Source organism: Malaclemys terrapin, chromosome 5, assembly GCF_027887155.1.
Source record: "Malaclemys terrapin pileata isolate rMalTer1 chromosome 5, rMalTer1.hap1, whole genome shotgun sequence".
Lineage (NCBI taxonomy): Eukaryota > Metazoa > Chordata > Testudines > Emydidae > Malaclemys > Malaclemys terrapin.
Genome location: NC_071509.1, coordinates 43474835 through 43492073, shown reverse-complemented (window position 1 = coordinate 43492073; position 17239 = coordinate 43474835). Strand labels below are relative to the sequence as shown.

General features: G+C 42.0%; 1 protein-coding gene across 7 annotated transcripts in view; it reads right to left on the bottom strand.

The window, feature by feature from the left end:
• TBC1D1 (TBC1 domain family member 1) overlaps nucleotides 1–17239 on the bottom strand; it is a 201327-nt gene that overhangs the window by 152357 nt on the left and 31731 nt on the right. Inside the window, exon 1 of one of the 7 annotated variants that reach the window (XM_054029708.1) lies at nucleotides 697–777. The exons of the other annotated variants lie outside the window; for them this stretch is intronic. Coding sequence (XP_053885683.1) covers nucleotides 697–762 — 66 coding nt within the window. The 5' untranslated portion in view covers nucleotides 763–777. Of the gene's footprint in view, nucleotides 1–696; nucleotides 778–17239 lie in introns of those variants that run through there. 7 annotated transcript variants of the gene reach the window in all.

Here is a 17239-nt window from a genome sequence, read left to right as displayed (position 1 = left end):
ATCATTAAAAACACGTTTTACTAATTGCTTGAAATAATATCAATTTAATCTTTGTTTTCCAGTAGATCATTGATACTGCTTTTAAACACATGCAAACACATAAAACTGAAATCAACTAATTTGGTACCGGAAACATATAATCATAAATTACAAGACATGATGTCTCGGCAGATATTTTTAAATGCCTGATTTTGAATTGGTCCTTAATTTCCTCATAATGCTGATGAGTAAAGAGTCACAATCTTCAAAAGAAGTCCATATGTTCTATTGAAATTTCTCTTTATTTTGGGTGTTCTAAGACAACAGCCATTGACTAATAAATTGAAGAAAATGACACTATTGAACAGAACAAACCAAACCACAGCATAGCAAAACACACTAATTTTCTAATAAAAACATAGCTATTAACTTTTTTTGTTTTTAGTTAAAATAGAAGTTCCACTGGAAAGGAAGCTAACAGTAAAAACTCATAGTCAGGGCTAGAGCTCAGTGGGTATAAATCACCATGGATTCACTAAAATCAATGAAGCAACTTATATTTGCTGAGAAACTGGCCCACAGGATGTAAAACTTCTTTTTAACCGGAAAGGGCTCCATCCTGCTCCCACTGAAATCAATAGCTCATTTCCCACTGAATCTTTTATGAATGCTAACTTCACCAAAGCAAGCAAAGGTAACACAAGGAAAAATGAATACCATGTTTTCCTGTTCTTTTCCAGAATCCAGCTGTAGAAATCTTAATTTCTGTAATGTTGCCCTCATATCACAGACCTCACTGCTCCAGTCCTCTCACAAAACAAGCACTAGAACTTCAGCAGGACAGAACTAATTCTTTTCAGACTGGCTTGTATAGGCTAATTACCGCATCTTAACCAATTAAAAAGCACCTTCAGCAATACTGACCAATCAAACCTCAGTCTTAGTGATTCTTTTTCACTGCCAGCCTTCATCTGATTAGAAGCTGCAGCATACCCAGAGATGCCATTTCCTGTGTAATGTTGTATTCAAATCATTACTGTCAACTTGCAATATGTGCAATAATTTTGCATGAGACATAATTGTATTTGTCTTTTGATAGAATTATCCGTGATTTTTATGTTGCACTGTGGTGTTACTTATTGTATTCTACTTCAAAAACACTGGGAATAGGAAATTAAATAAGCAATGTTTGCTTGTATGTATGTTTCATCTCCTGTTTCTCATTTTTCCTCCTCCAGTTTATTAACCCCTGCAGTGTACCTAGACAAACAGTGTGGACTCTATACTCTTATGCTGTATACAACATGCTGTCTTTAGCTAAGAGCAAGAGCAACAAACATTTGGTATAAGCTCAGAAATGAGATTCAAGCAATGACTATCACACCCCAAAATCCCCTTTCTTCATTCCAATTAATACATGTTATTAATTAAAAAGTACACATTCCAAAATTTCATCAATTATGCTTTACCTTCTCATTCTTAGCAAATTCTTTCTAGAAGAAACATTTTCTAAAAGTACATTGCAAAATAATTAAATATAAAACAAAACTGACTGTTAAAATGTTGCAATGAGATTTGTCCCCAGTGATCTTCCATGTTTTTGATCAAGCTTAAACACGTCAAAGGCCTTAGCATATTTTAATGTAAGACACAACTGCATATTTCTGCCACATGTGCTGACTGCACTTTCATTTTCCTGTTAGAACAATGGACTCCTTAACTAGCTTGATCTGTTGTCCTATAATTATATGAATCCAAGCTGATTCATTTAGTATGGGTTCCTTTAAGTGTTTTACATAATAGATCATCCCTTTAACTAATGCCCCAATTCTGCAAACACTGATGCATGTGTATGACTTCATACATGCAAGTGGTATGTGCGTGGATACCACAGTTAAGCCCATGTGTAAGTGTTTTCAGGATCAGACCTAAAATATTATTTTAAATGTGGCAGATTGTTTAATACAAATAAAATAAAATAGTTATACTTTTTCTCAATAATAATTTGAGCACTGATCCTGCCACTGGCTTCATGTGGGTAGCCCCCTGTGTTCATGCAGAGTGCTGTGACTCCTCAGGGCTTAGGACATGGGCAGGGGTCACCTGCGCAGAGACAGATGCAGGGATGAGATTACAGTGCCTTTCATCTCAAACAATCCTAAAGTGCGTTAAAAATAAAAACCAGCCCACCTACCATGGAAATGCAGCCACCTCTGAAGCAGAATACTATATGGCAATTTAGGCTGGAACACAGAGAAATGCTAGATCCCACTGTAATTGCAAGCATAATACAATTACCCATATTATGGACAATACTTTGATTTTATGTCTCACCCCAAAAAATACATGTCTGGTATCATGGTGTCACTTACCACCAGGATGGAGTATTGGTTTAGTTCTCATTTAAAATGGTGTCAGAGGCCACTGAATACAGAAACCCATTTAATGTCTAAAAATTTTCTTAATCTCTGTATACTTTATCATTTCTAAAAGTATGAACTGGCATTCTTTTGTATTTTCTTAATGTCTTTTATAGCATTTATGGAGGACTCAGTGTAGGAATCAAAAGAGGGAAATGACATACTCAGGTTAATAAGAACAAAGATAATTTTGGCAGCAATATTTAAGCAACAATTATCAGGATGGATAAAAATATTTTTTTTAAATAATGTAATATTTTTTTAAAATTTAAAGCATTTTTTAACAAATGTAAGTGTTGTTTTGATTTAAATAAACCTATTTTGAAATAAACGTGAAATTGCTAACCTATGCAAAGGCCTAAATTTATTATAATCTATTAAAAACCACAAATCACAAACAAAAAACATATGAAGCAGCGTATGTGCTGCCAAGTTTTAAAGAAAGTCACTAAGCCGGTGAAAGGCATTGCTAAGCTCCTGGACCCAGTTTGTTGAAGTGCTAAACAAGCTTTTGACAGCAGTAAGTCTCTCTGCACCTGCAGAAGAAGCATCTTCTTAATTTTAGTTTTACTTTAGTTCAGTTCAATGATGAATTCATTCAAAGCTTAGAAACCAATTGGGAGTTGCAAAAGCAGAAAAGCTTGTTTTCTTCTTCCAATCTGAATAAAAACTAGGTGTGAGAGGGAGAGATCTACTAGTTCTAAAATATTGAAGGACATGGTGACCAGAATAATAAGTTCAGTTTATTAGCTGCAAATAATATTTCCTTTGTTTAATAAATCAGTTAGTGTTAAGTGCAAAACATGGTTTGATGAACTTCGATAAATATATTTTCTTACGTATTTAGCACTTTTAAGGTAGCGTTGTTTAATAAAAAAATTGTAAATGCTGATTTTAATTTAATTTGAATTTCCATTCAAATACAACTTGACACAAATCACAGGTAAAAAATCATCATCTAGTAAATAAGAAATGCATCATTCACCATTTTCTAACAAAAATATAAAAATTAAAAATCTGAATATAGGTAAATTAAGCTAAATAACTGTTTAAATAAATGTATACAGATATAGTGTATTCTCCTGGTTAGCAGAAACAAACAAAAACAAAACAAAAAAGAAACAGCAGCAGCACCACATTTAGAGTAAAAGTTATATTTCATTACCAAATACCATGTGTCATAGGGTGTCCACCCTACACAGGAGTGGAAGCCCTGGGGTCCTACAATACCATGCCCCAGAAAGGAGCAGTTGGGGTGAGTCCGCCAAGCAGCACAGAGAAGCTGTGTGGAGTGCAGCCAATCAAAGAAGGGCTGCAGGAAGCAGCCAATCCAGGGCCAGCAGGCCCATATAAGAAGAGCTGCAGTGCAGAACAGGGTGAGTCCCTGATGAGGAGTACCTTGGACAGAGCAGCTGCTGGCAGGGACTAGGGGAGCAAGAGCGAGTTCCTGACTGGCTGCTAGGACTGGGTAGCTGAATGCCCTGAGGTGAGAGTGAAGAAGGTGCTGGTGCTGTGGGGAAGTGGCCCAGGGAATCATAGCAGCATTGAAGGAAGTTAAAGAGGCAGAGAAAGAGGTTGCTATTTACAGGGTCCCTGGGTTGGGACCCAGAGTAGTGGGCAGGCCCGGGTCCCTCCCACTCGCCACTGAGGAAGTGTCTGGATTATTGCACAGTGATACCCCTCCCCTATCCCCCAGAAGGGGGAAACACAGAGCAACCCAGCGAGAGAGCCGAGTCATGAAGAGGACGTGGCAGCTCCTGAGGCTGAGAAAGGGGCTGCGGGTCAGACGGAGAGCGAGAGCAAGGGTGTGCAAACCACAAATGGGGGCATTGACCTCAAGAAAATCCCCAAAGTTACTAGGAGAAGGTAACTGCCCAGCGGTGACAGGTGCACTCCATGACACCATGTTTTAATGTTCATCACTTAGTGAGAATCAACCTTTCTTTAGAAAAATGACTAAAATGTACAAATGCAAAACAAAATTAAAACTGATGATTTAAACAAGTTTTCCTATTTGCAGATTTAAATTGCATTGATCTCAATCAATTTACCCTCATAGTTATTGCTAATTATTATTGGTGGCATATAATTAAAATAATATAAGATTATTAGATAAAATGAGTCACGATCTAAATAAATTTTGGAGTTCCTTAATTATCACCACCTAATAATGTGGCAGCCTGCTCCATGTATAAAGCTTTTTACATTTAAAAATATATATTCAAGTCAAAAGTTATTTCTTTCTGATGAAACAAATTATGACTGTCTCTCTCCTTTTGTTCTATTCTGAAAATGAGAGAATCAACCCCTTTACATGCTGAAATCTGAGTTACTCCTGCAGATTACCAGAAGACAAAAATTGGCCCTCACAGCCTAGTATCTGGATATGGGCGTATTACGTCAAGCCTAAAGCGTTTCTGACAGTTAACATGATTTCACACCTACCAGATATCCTGGAGAAGGAACTAACAGAGACATTCCAGAACATTAACTGATGCCAGATACCAATCACTGTTGAGCATATGCCTTGTTTTATCTATTTAACAGATAAAAATAAACTCAATTTTCCTAGAAAAATGCTGTCCCTTAGAAAGCTAGTATTTCAAACCCAGAGGCATCACTTTACCTGAATTCTGCATTTTGCCACTGACTTCAAAGAGTTTCGGATCAGGCTCTAAACTTAAAGACAAGAAATTCCTCTGGTGGTAAGAAAGTGAACAAAGGCCTGGTCTACACTATGAGTTTAGGTCGAATTTAGCAGCAATTAAATCGAATTAACCCTGCACCCGTCCACACAACGAAGCCATTTATTTCAGCCTAAAGGGCTCTTAAAATCAATTTCTGTACTCCTCTCCGATCAGGGGAGTAGTGCCGAAATCAACATTGCCATTTCTAACTAGGATTAGTGTGGCTGCAATTCGACAGTATTGGCCTCTGGGAGCTATCTCACAGTGCACCATTGTGACCGCTCTGGACAGCAATCTGAACTCGGATGCACTGGCCAGGTAGACAGAAAAAGCCCCGGGAACTTTTGAATTTCATTTCCTGTTTGCCCAGCGTGGAGAGCACAGGTGACCACACAGAGCACCAGCATGGACTGTACGGGAGGTACTGGATCTGATCGCTATATGGGGAGAGGAGTCCATGCTAGCAGAACTACGTTCCAAAAGACGAAATGCCAAAACATATGAAAAAATCTCCAAGGGCATGATGGAGAGAGGCCACAATAGGGACTCACTACAGTGCCGCGTAAAAGTTAAGGAGCTCAGACAAGCCTACCAGAAAACCAAAGAAGCAAACAGAAGGCCCAGGGCAGAGCCGCAGACATGCCACTTCTACACTGAGCTGCATGCAATTCTAGGGTGCTGCCCTACCCCACCTCTGACGGTGGATTCGGAGGAGGCAGTAATCTCAGCCATGCCTGAGGATTCTGCGGATGTGGAAGAGGAGGAGGAAGAGGAGGATGAGCTTGCGGAGAGCACACAGCACTCTGTTCTCCCCAACAGCCACAATCTTTTTCTCAGCCTGAATGAAGTACCCTCCCAAGGCAGTATCCCAGACCATGAAGCCATGGAAGGGACCTCTGGTGAGTGTACCTTGGTAAATATAAAACATGGTTTAAAAGCAAGCGTTTGTTAATGATTAATTTGCCCTGAGGACTTGGAATGCATTCACGGCCAGTACAGTTACTGGAAAAGTCTGTTAATGTGTCTGGGGATAGAGCGGAAATCCTCCAGGGACATCTCCATGAAGCTCTCCTGGAGGTACTCTAAAAGCCTTTGCAGAAGGTTTCTGGGCAGTGCAGCCTTATTCCATCCTCCATGGTAGGACACTTGACCATGCCATGCTAGTAGCAAGTAATCTGTTATCATTGCATGACTGGCAGCGTATGGTCCCGGTGTTTGCTGGCATTCAAGCAACATCCATTCTTTATCTCACTGTGTTATCCTCAGGAGAGTGATATCGTTCATGGTAACCTGGTTGAAATACGGGAATTTAATTAAGGGGACAGAGGTGGCCGTTCCTACTGGGCTGTTTGCCTGTGGCTGAAAAGAAATCCTTCCCTGAAGTTAACCAAGCGGGGGGGGGGGCATTGGCGCTGAGCTTTTCGCGTTTGGCTAGCAGGGATCTTCCCTGATACCAGCCACGCGGTGGAGGAAGGGGTAAAACGATCATCCCAGAGAACTGGATGGGGGTGGGTGTTAGTTTGCTTTCTGCTGCTGCACATTAACAGGAAAGCCGCAGCACTCAACAGGCTTTGCTTGGTATGTGGGAAAGGAGGGCGCTGCTTTTATGAAGGCTACAGAAGCTGAAAGACAATGGCTTACCATGGCCGCATGCAAGCCCAATTCTGTTGCCCAGACCATCGTCTGTGATCTCTAACACCAAAGCTGCAGGCACTCAATATTAAGATGCAAAATGCGACCTTGTACCGAAATCACCTGCGCTATGTAATGTGAATAGTGTTGTTCACCATGAAAGAGTATAAGCATTGTTCTGCAAAATGTATCTTTTTAAATACTTCTCTCCCTTTTTTCCCTCTCTCCCGCAGCTGCAATTTTTTCAAGCCTCTCTCCTCCTCTGTCCCGAAGGCTATCTCAGATAAGGCAGCAAAAAAAATGGACGTGAGACGAAATGTTCTCTAAAATCATGGAATCGACCCACAATAAAAGAGCTCATCTGAATGAGTGGAAGGACACGGTATCAAAGTACAGGAAAGATGCCAGTGAACGTGAGGACAGGAGGGACCAAAGTGAGGAGAGACGCTCGAGAGGAGAGGTGGTGGCAGGAAGATCAGAGGAGGCAGGATGCAACGCTGGGGCTGCTGCATGAGTAAACAGACATGCTCCGGCATCTGATGGAGTTTCAGGAACGGCAGCAGGATCACAGAGTGCCGCTGCAGCCCCTGTATAACCGCCCTCCCCCCTCACCATGTTCCATAGCCACCTCACCCAAACGTGTAAGAACACGGGGGGGGGGGGGAAGGCTCTGTGCACCCTCCCACTCCACCCAGCCCAAGCAAAAGGCTGTCATTATTTTGAACTTTTTAGTGGCCTTTTCCTTCCCTCATTTCCCCCTCCCAAACACCACCCGGGTTACCTTGTCAGTTCTCTCCCTCTTTTTATAATCAATTAATAAAGAACACATGATTTTTAAACGATAGTGACTTTATTTCCTTTGAAAGCAAGCTGTGATCGAAGGGGGAAGGTGGGTTGCTTACAGAGAATGAGTCAATCAAGGGGGCGGATTTTCATCAAGAAGAAACAAATAGAACTTTCCCATCGTAGCCTGGCCAGTCATGAAACTGGTTTTCAAAACTTCTCTGATGTGCAGCACTTCCTGGTGTGCTCTTCTAATCGCTCTGGTGTCTGGCTGCGCGTAATCAGCAGCCAGACAATTTGCCTCAGCCTCCCACCCCGCCATAAAGGTCTCCCCCTTACTCTCACAGAGATTGTGGAGCACACAGCAAGCAGCAATAATAATGGGAATATTGGTTTGGCTGAGGTCTGAGCAAGTCAATAACGTGCACCAGCGACCCTTTAAACATCCAAATGCACATTCTACCACCATTCTGCACTTGCTCAGCCTGTAGTTGAACAGCTCCTGACTACTGCCCAGGCTGCCTGTGTATGGCTTCATGAGCCATGGCATTAAGGGGTAGGCTGGGTCCCCAAGGATAACTATAGGCATTTCAACATCCCCAACGGTTATTTTCTGGTCTGGGAAGTAAATCCCTTGCTGCAGCCATTTAAACAGATTAGTGTTCCTGAAGACGCGAGCGTCATGAACCCTTCCCGGCCATCCCACGTTGATGTTGGTGTAACGTCCCTTGTGATCCACCAGTGCTTGCAGCACCACTGAAAAGTACCTCTTGCAGTTTATGTACTGGCTGCCCTGGTGCTCCAGTGCCAAGATAGGGATATGGGTTCCATCTATCGCCCCACCACAGTTAGGGAATCCCATTGCAGCAAAGCCATCCACTATGACCTGCACATTTCCCAGAGTCACTACCTTTCGTAGAAAAACAACAAGGAGTCTGGTGGCACCTTAAAGACTAACAGATTTATTTGGGTATAAGCTTTCGTGGGTAAAAACCTCACTTCTTCAGATGCATAGAGTGAAAGTTACAGATGCAGGCATTATATACTGACACATGGAGAGCAGGGAGTTACAGCAGCTCAGTGATTGCTTTGGCTACTTGCATCACAGCAGCCCCCACAGTAGATTTGCCCACTCCAAATTGATTCCCAACTGACTGGTAGCTGTCTGGCATTGCAAGCTTCCACAGGGCTATCACCATGCACTTCTCAACTGTAAGGGCTGCTCTCATGTTGGAATTCTGATGCTTCAGGGCAGGGGAAAGCAAATCACAAAGTTCCATGAAAGTGCCCTTACGCATGCGAAAGTTTTGCAGCCACTGGGAATTGTCCCAGATCTGCAACACTGTGCGGTCCCACCAGTCTGTGCTTGTTTCCCGGACCCAGAATCGGCGTTCCACGGCTATAACCTGCCCCATTAACAACATGATCTCCAAAGCATCGGGGCCCGCGGTTTGAGAGAATTCTGTGTCCATGTCCTCATCACTCTCGTCGCCGCGCTGCTGTCACCGCCTCCTCCTTGCCTGGTTTTTCAGGTCCTGGTTCAGCATAAACTGCACGATAATGCGGTTAGTGTGGCCGCAGGCACTCCACTTTATACAATCAGTTGCCAAAAATCAAATTCTGTAAATTCAGAGTAATCCTGTAGTGTAGACATACCCTGAGTAACTCTCCTTCATGAAAGCTGTGTTACAAATATCACAGTATCTTTCATTTGCTTTGGATAGCCACTAAGTGGCACTTGAACACTTCATCATAAGAGGTTACAAACTGTTGTGGTGAAGGTGGGAAAAATAATCAGCCATCCCCTGGATGTCTAAACTTATATGAAGAACGAAATTTACATTCTGCTATTATAGGAACTCTCTAAGGCCTTGACTACATGGCAAAATGTTTCTGGGAAAGATTTTGTGCTGTGCCTCATGAAATAAACAAACTATTTTTTTTTCTAAATTCCAATTCTGCTGAGGAAATCAGAGGGCCTAATTTCAATAAATCTTCATCCACAGTCATGCCATTTTGAAATACACCCCACCTCAGCTGGGAACACCAAACTACAGTCTCATAAGAAATTGGGTTGAAGCTATTTTGGTGAAGGGCAAATTTAAGAGGCTCTGAGTTCTTGACGCAACTTTTATAAATGCCTCAGAGTTAGATTTCAATTAGAGGTCTCTGTAAAGGCTGCTGATGTTTGTACTGGCAGAGGTATACTATGGCAGCTTTTAGTAGTCGGCAGAGAGATAAAAATGACAAATGATGCTAAGCTCTTCTTTAGACCCTAGTGTTTTATAACTTCTGAGTCAGATGCTACACTGACATTTGCATTTTTAATTAAAGGCATAAACCTGGACTCTTTTTTCCATCAGCAAAGCTAAACCAACTATGTTAATTAATCAGTAAAACTCTACTGAATACTCTATTGCATTCTATTTTAAATTTTCCATTCCATCTTTAAAGAAATTTTGCCTCTTTGGTTAAAAAAATTCTATTATGTAATGAAACATACATAAAAAAATCAATTACATAAATTAAGATAATTCTCTCTGATCCAATCCATATGAAAGCATCTCAAACATCTAAACTGTTAATGGAAAAAGCCAATTATAAGACAAAAATTGTGACTGCAATGTTAAGTTTGAGGGTTGAGACCTCCATCCTGTAGACATTCATACATGCAAGTAGTCCTGTTGACTTTAATGGAACTATTCACACAGATAACATTAAGTATGTGTGTTAAGTATTTGCAGCAGTAAAATCTTAGGGTTAAGATTTACATAGTAGCCTAAAAGGTAAACTGCAAAGAAACACCACAATTTAATTAATCCCAGGTTCATGTGTTGAATGCCCCACTAATACTAACCTCCAACTTTAACTCATATTTTTGTGCTCCATGCTGCACAAAGAGTGGGACATTCAACACAGAAATCCAGGACTGACTGAATTATGAACTTTACCTTTAACTCTGCTTCCTTGTGAAAGCACAATAGAGGAAGGTCTTTCATTACATGGTACACAGTACTGGATAACAGGCTCTACAGCACAACTCAACAGATTACTCAAGATATCATCACTAAGAGGAACTGCAATATTTAATAATGTTTTGCTTATTATCTGTGTGTGACGTTAGTGCTCTTGAAAAATGATGGCATAACATCCCTGGAAACTGAAAGCCATTGAACCAGCTACATATAGAGATTCAGCTTAACCCACTGTATGGCAGGGGGTGGGGTCCTCCAATGGGTGTGAAGGTCATGGGTGGGACAAAGGGGCATGACCAGTTCTAGGATAATGAAGCCCAAATAGGCCTAATGGTCCCAATCTCAGATCCATGTGACTGGACCCTGGAGCTCCACCTGTGCAGATCCAGTTGCTGGCCCGTGGCCTATATTTGTCCAGCCACAGAAGTCATTCTCTTGGAAAATATTTCCCGAAGTCCCATCTGCAGAGTGAAATTAATGGAGTGCAAAGAAGCAGCAGCATAGGACTCTCATACCTTCACCAGGCAAAGCAAAGTATTGATTCTTATTATGTGGTTTATTACTCTTCTTCTCCTGTTCTACGTCAAAGTGAAGTCATGCTGCTGAAGTATTTTCATAATAAATAGTTTCTGCACTTATAAAATGTCTCCTCAGCTTTGCTTTTGTGTTCAACTCATTAGTCAGTCAGAGCCCAAATCTGCTGACCTTGAGGGCACAGGTTAAGGTCTGGCTGTTCACTCAGGCTTTTGTTTGAGTAGGGCTGATTGTAGAGAGGATTTGGAGTCGTTTCAGGAAGGTAGTCCATTTCGTTTGATATTAGGATTTTTTTTTTCATTTTTTAAAAAAATACATGCTTACAGATTTTCCTACTAATCCATTTTTGAAACAGAAAAATAATAAAAATACCTGTAATAGCTTCATACTGCCTTGTGATCCCACAGTTATGAACATTAACTCCATATATCAAATTGTCTCAGAGAGAATTAAAATCACAAAGTTCCAGATAAGCTTGTAAAGCATCAAAGAGAAAATGAAAAGTATTTTATTTTTATTGGGTCGTATCAGACACTAGAAAAAATAATTGTTCCGGCGGGCCCCACTCCTGCAATCTGATCCAAGCCAGAAGACCCTTGAGTCCGTGTAGACACAAGGGATTGCCTACGCAGATCTGCCCATGGGATAGGGCACGTAGTTTGTTATTTGTGTTTGGCCAACATTGATCTTTTAAACTATTTTTAAAAATATTATGATGTCTGCTTTTAAACACTATTTTCTGTTAGCTAAAATTACATTTTTCATTAGTGTTTTATGATGTATAAAAGCTGACATTGAACAGTATGAGTCAAGACTGAATATTTTTATGGAAACCTGCTCTTTATCAGGCCAGTTTAGTCTCTTCCCTCAAAATTTCACAGTTCTAAAACTGATTATCATAGAATCATAGAATATCAGAGTTGGAAGGGACCTCAAGAGGTCATCTAGTCCAACCCCCTGCTCAAAGCAGGACCAATTCCCAGCTAAATCATCCCAGCCAGGGCTTTGTCAAGCCGGGCCTTAAAAACCTCCAAGGAAGGAGACTCCACCACCTCCCTAGGTAACGCATTCCAGTGTTTCACCACCCTCCTAGTGAAATAGTTTTTCCTGATATCCAACCTGGACCTCCCCCACTGCAACTTGAGACCATTGCTCCTTGTTCTGTCGTCTGCCACCACTGAGAACAGCCGAGCTCCATCCTCTTTGGAACCCCCCTTCAGGTAGTTGAAGGCTGCTATCAAATCCCCCCTCATTCTTCTCTTCTGGAGACTAAACAATCCCAGTTCCCTCAGCCTCTCCTCATAAGTCATGTGCTCCAGACCCCTAATCATTTTTGTTGCCCTCCGCTGGACTCTTTCCAATTTTTCTACATCCTTCTTGTAGTGTGGGGCCCAAAACTGGACACAGTATTCCAGATGAGGCCTCACCAATGTCGAATAAAGGGGAACGATCACGTTCCTCGATCTGCTGGCAATGCCCCTACTTATACAGCCCAAAATGCCGTTAGCCTTCTTGGCAACAAGAGCACACTGTTGACTCATATCCAGCTTCTCGTCCACTGTGACCCCTAGGTTCTTTTCTGAAGAACTGCTACCTAGCCATTCGGTCCCTAGTCTGTAGCAGTGCATGGGATTCTTCCGTCCTAAGTGCAGGACTCTGCACTTGTCCTTGTTGAACCTCATCAGGTTTTTTTCGGCCCAATCCTCTAATTTGTCTAGGTCCCTCTGTATCCGATCCCTACCCTCTAGTGTATCTACCACGCCTCCTAGTTTAGTGTTATCTGCAAACTTGCTGAGAGTGCAGTCCACACCATCCTCCAGATCATTAATAAAGATATTAAACAAAACCGGCCCCAGGACCGACCCTTGGGGCACTCCGCTTGAAACCGGCTGCCAACTAGACATGGAGCCATTGATCACTACCCGTTGAGCCCGACAATCTAGCCAGCTTTCTATCCACCTTACAGTCCATTCATCCAGCCCATACTTCTTTAACTTGGCGGCAAGAATACTGTGGGAGACCGTATCAAAAGCTTTGCTAAAGTCAAGGAATAGGTGCATGTTCAAATTCATTTTCCAAAGTAAGTTATCCTTAAACTACAGCTCCACCAAAACTTTCTTCTAAAAGACTAAAGTTTTAAAAATAGGTTGCAAAGGGATAACTTCTTTTGGTCAAATATCAGAGGGGTAGCTGTGTTAGTCTGAATCTGTAAAAAGCAACAGAGGGTCCTGTGGCACCTTTAAGACTAACAGAAGTATTGGAGCATAAGTTGATGAAGTGGGCATTCACCCACGAAAGCTTATGCTCCAATACTTCTGTTAGTCTTAAAGGTGCCACAGGACCCTCTGTTGCTTCTTTTGGTCAGAATATTACCAGTAAAGCAAGAAGACGGCCGACACCAGTGCCAGTGAGACAATGCAGTAAGGAAAAACAGGGTAGTGCATTTAATTAAGCACCAAAAAGTTTGGGAATAAGGTTAAAACCACAAAAGCAAAGAAGAGATTGCCACACTCCATTCTACTGCAACATATTCAGTTGTCTAGATGTGGGTTCACCACCATCTCTAAGACATAGTACAAACTGATTGTCATCTTTTACAAACAGATTATGAAACTTAAGTAAGAGATTTATTTAGATCCTCAAATCTCCAAAAGAAGTAGGGACAAGAGTGAAAAATGACTAGGGGTCAGATTCTCCCCAGGCAGGGTTAAGAAAACTCCATTACTTGGACGTCATGGGTTCCTTGGTATTTATTCGCCTAGGTCTACAAGATTTGCCTCCCACACAAAGAGCAGGAGGTTCTGACTCCAAAGCCTGTGACTCTCCCATTATTTATGCAGTTCTGTGCCATTTACTTTTGCAGGGCCTCCTGTGCTCTTCCATCTGAAGATACTTTTCGCAGTGCAAGTTAATACTGTCCCTGTCATTGTTAATTTATTTATCAAACCCCTTTGGGAGATAGGAATTGCTCCCAACTGTGGAGCCCAGCCCCACTGGAGCATCCCTAGAACAGCATTCTCTCCCTTCACCCCCATTTTCATCTCCTCTCTATGTACAGATGTCCCAAATTAAATTACTCTATACTCTCTTTTTTTCTTCTCAAGTTTGCCTTAGCGTGAAAGCCTGTCTTGGAGACACCTATATCCCAATTCTCAGGCCTGGTCAAGCTGAGCTCAGCACAGGAGCCCGGAGAGGCAAAGGTGGATTTACACCATAGAACTGCTTTAAGTTATGCCCAGCTGTCCACAGGTGCCATTCTGCCAACTGGGGATCATTGGCCCACAGAGGCACTATGGACGTACACTCTGTATCCAGTCCCCTACCCCACAATGCTGGAGCTAGTGAGTGGGTGGCACCGAGCTGTTTATGTGGTATTCACCACTTGGGAACTGCCCCACACTGGGTCAGACTGTTATCAACTCAACAGCTTCTTTTGCATAAAATGCCTACCAGTCACCTGTTTATAGAAACAGAGAAACACAAGACACCTTCTTTTCTTTTTTTTGTAATCACATACTGTTGCTTATTGAACTTCAAGCATATGGAATCTTAGAACACAGCCATGAACAATAGTGCTATGTAAAAAAGGCTGTGTAGTGGGTGCTTCCTTCACCCATCCTCCCCTGCCCCAGTACCATATATGATTGGGAAACTGCATTTCATTGCACAGTGGCGCAATTATCATTTCCAGCATTAAAAACATATAAATGACTTCTTATGCAATAAAGTTCCTGAAACAAGCTGTCGTTATGCAGTCTATATGGTTTTATAAAAATATGATAATAAGTGAATACAATGTAACTGGAATATGCTTCATGCAAAAGGTCTCTTGTAAGGTATCATTACAAAGCTTAAATCTACTGAGTGTGGTCATCCTATTTGTATAAATGTACCACTCTTGTATCTGAAACTAGAAATATGAAATATAACTCTGACGGCCTATTGTAATTATGCAAAGTGTGGGCCATTAATGGTGGTTTGGAATCTTGATGACTCCCATTAACCAGAACAATTGTCTGCAGATGGCTGTGTTTTACCTGTGAGTCTTCCTGAATGTGTGTGTGCTGGCAAGTGGGTAATGAAGTCTTGCAGTGACATGTGATCAGGTCACCTGAACTGGAATCCATCTTTAACCTGGTGCTTTTCCAGTGAGCAGGGGGTGGAAACCCAGAGGGACAAAGGGTTCCCGCCTTATGAAAAAGATATATAAAGGAGTGGAACAGAACAAAGGAGGAGAGAGGAGCCATCATGAAGAATCCCCTAGCGTTCCAGCTCTGGTGGTAAAGAGCTGTACCAGGGGAAAGAATTGTGCCCAGGCCTGAAAGGTGTCCACTCTGAGGGGAAAAAAAAAAAAACTTACTGAAGCATCTCTGAGGATGAGATTATCTGTATTTGGTTTGATTAGACATAGATTTGCCCATTTTATTTTATTTTGCTTGGTGACTTACTTTGTTCTGTCTGTTACTACTTGGAACCACTTAAAACCTACTTTCTGGATTAAATAAAATCACTTTTTCCTTATTAATTAACTCAGAGTATGTATTAATACCTGGGGGAGCAAACAACTGTGCATATCTATCAGTGTTATAGAGGGCGAACAATTTATGAGTTTGCCCTGCATAAGCTTTATTCAGGGTAAAACGGATTTATTTGGGTTTAGACCCCATTGGGAATCGGGCATCTGAGTGTTAAAGACAAGCACACTTCTGTGAGCTGCTTTCAGGTAACCTGCAGCTTTGGGGCAAGTAATTCAGACCCTAGGTCTTTGTTGGAGCAGATGGGAGTGTCTGGCTCAGTCCTGATCTGGCAGGGAAAGGAGGAACAGAGGTAGTCTTGACACATCAGGTGGCAGCTCCCGGGGGGGTTCTGTGAACCAACCTGTCACACAAGCCAACAGTGATTTTACAGTCAGTAGGCTCTAACCACCACTGCACAAGTATATTGAACCTGTTACAACCTGTACGTGGGAAGTCTCAGGGAAATTTTTGGCACAGGATGCCAAGGTTTCCATGCCCAGAGGTAAGGGGAATGAAAGAAGCAAAGCACACAGAGATTTGCAACACCTAAGAGAGGAAAAATTTGTCTGAAGGAGCTCTTGAGCCCTCAAACAACTTCTAATATTGTGAGAGAAAGAAACCAAATACAGACTGTTGGGAATGTGGCTGGTATTGTGGTAGATAAATATTGCCTTCTAGAGAGGAATAATGGTCAAGTGGTTAAGGCATTACCCTTGGATCCGGAAGATCCAAGTTCAATCCCTTACTCCGACAGATGCTTCCTGAATGGCTTTAGGCAAACCGCTTAGGGTATGTCTACACTGGAAACTTCAAAGCGCTGCTGTGGGAACGCTCCCACGGCAGCGCTTTGAAGTGCGAGTGTGGTCGCGCGCAATCGCTTGGAGAGAGCACTCCTGGTAATCCACCTCCACGAGAAGATTAGCGCTGGGAGCACGGCTCGAAGCCTGTCTACACTAGCGCTTTAAAGTGCTCAGACTTGCTGCTCTCAGGAGGGTGATTTTTCACACCCCTGAGCCAGCAAGTTAGAGCGCCATAAAATGTAAGTGTAGACAAGCCCTTAGTTTCTCTGTACCTCAGTTCCCCATCTGTAAAATGGAAATAATAGTTCTTCCCTATCAAACAGGGGCATTTATTAGGATAGCTACATTATAGACTGTGAGTTGCTCAGATACTATATTAATCATAGACCTGTTTAACCTGTCTCAGGACATGTACTGGTCCTGATAAGCCAGCAGCACCAAAACTCTGATACTCGACAATGGAAAATGCCAGTGGTTAAATCAGCAGCAAGTTTGTAAGCACTTTTTGTAACCTCAGTTCCACTATTCTGCATTTCTCATATATATTTCTCAATTCTCAACAATAAGAATGAGAGAACACCAAGTTTATGATGAATGTAAGCAACTTGGCTCTGAGATGAGGGTCACTGTAACAATATGGAAACACACTGTGATATTACAGATACTAACTATCTGGATAGTACTTATTTTTAAGGGTCAAAATCTTAGGCCCAGAACTTCTCCATGTCACCACCAGGCCATCCATTGCTTCTGAATGTTGTTGACCCTTCTACCTCAGTCACATAACGCCTATATATAGGGTGACCAGATGTCCCGATTTTATAGGGACAGTCCCGATTTTTGGGTCTTTTTCTTATATAGGCTCCTATTACCCACCACCCCCGTCCCGATTTTTCACACTTGCTGTCTGTC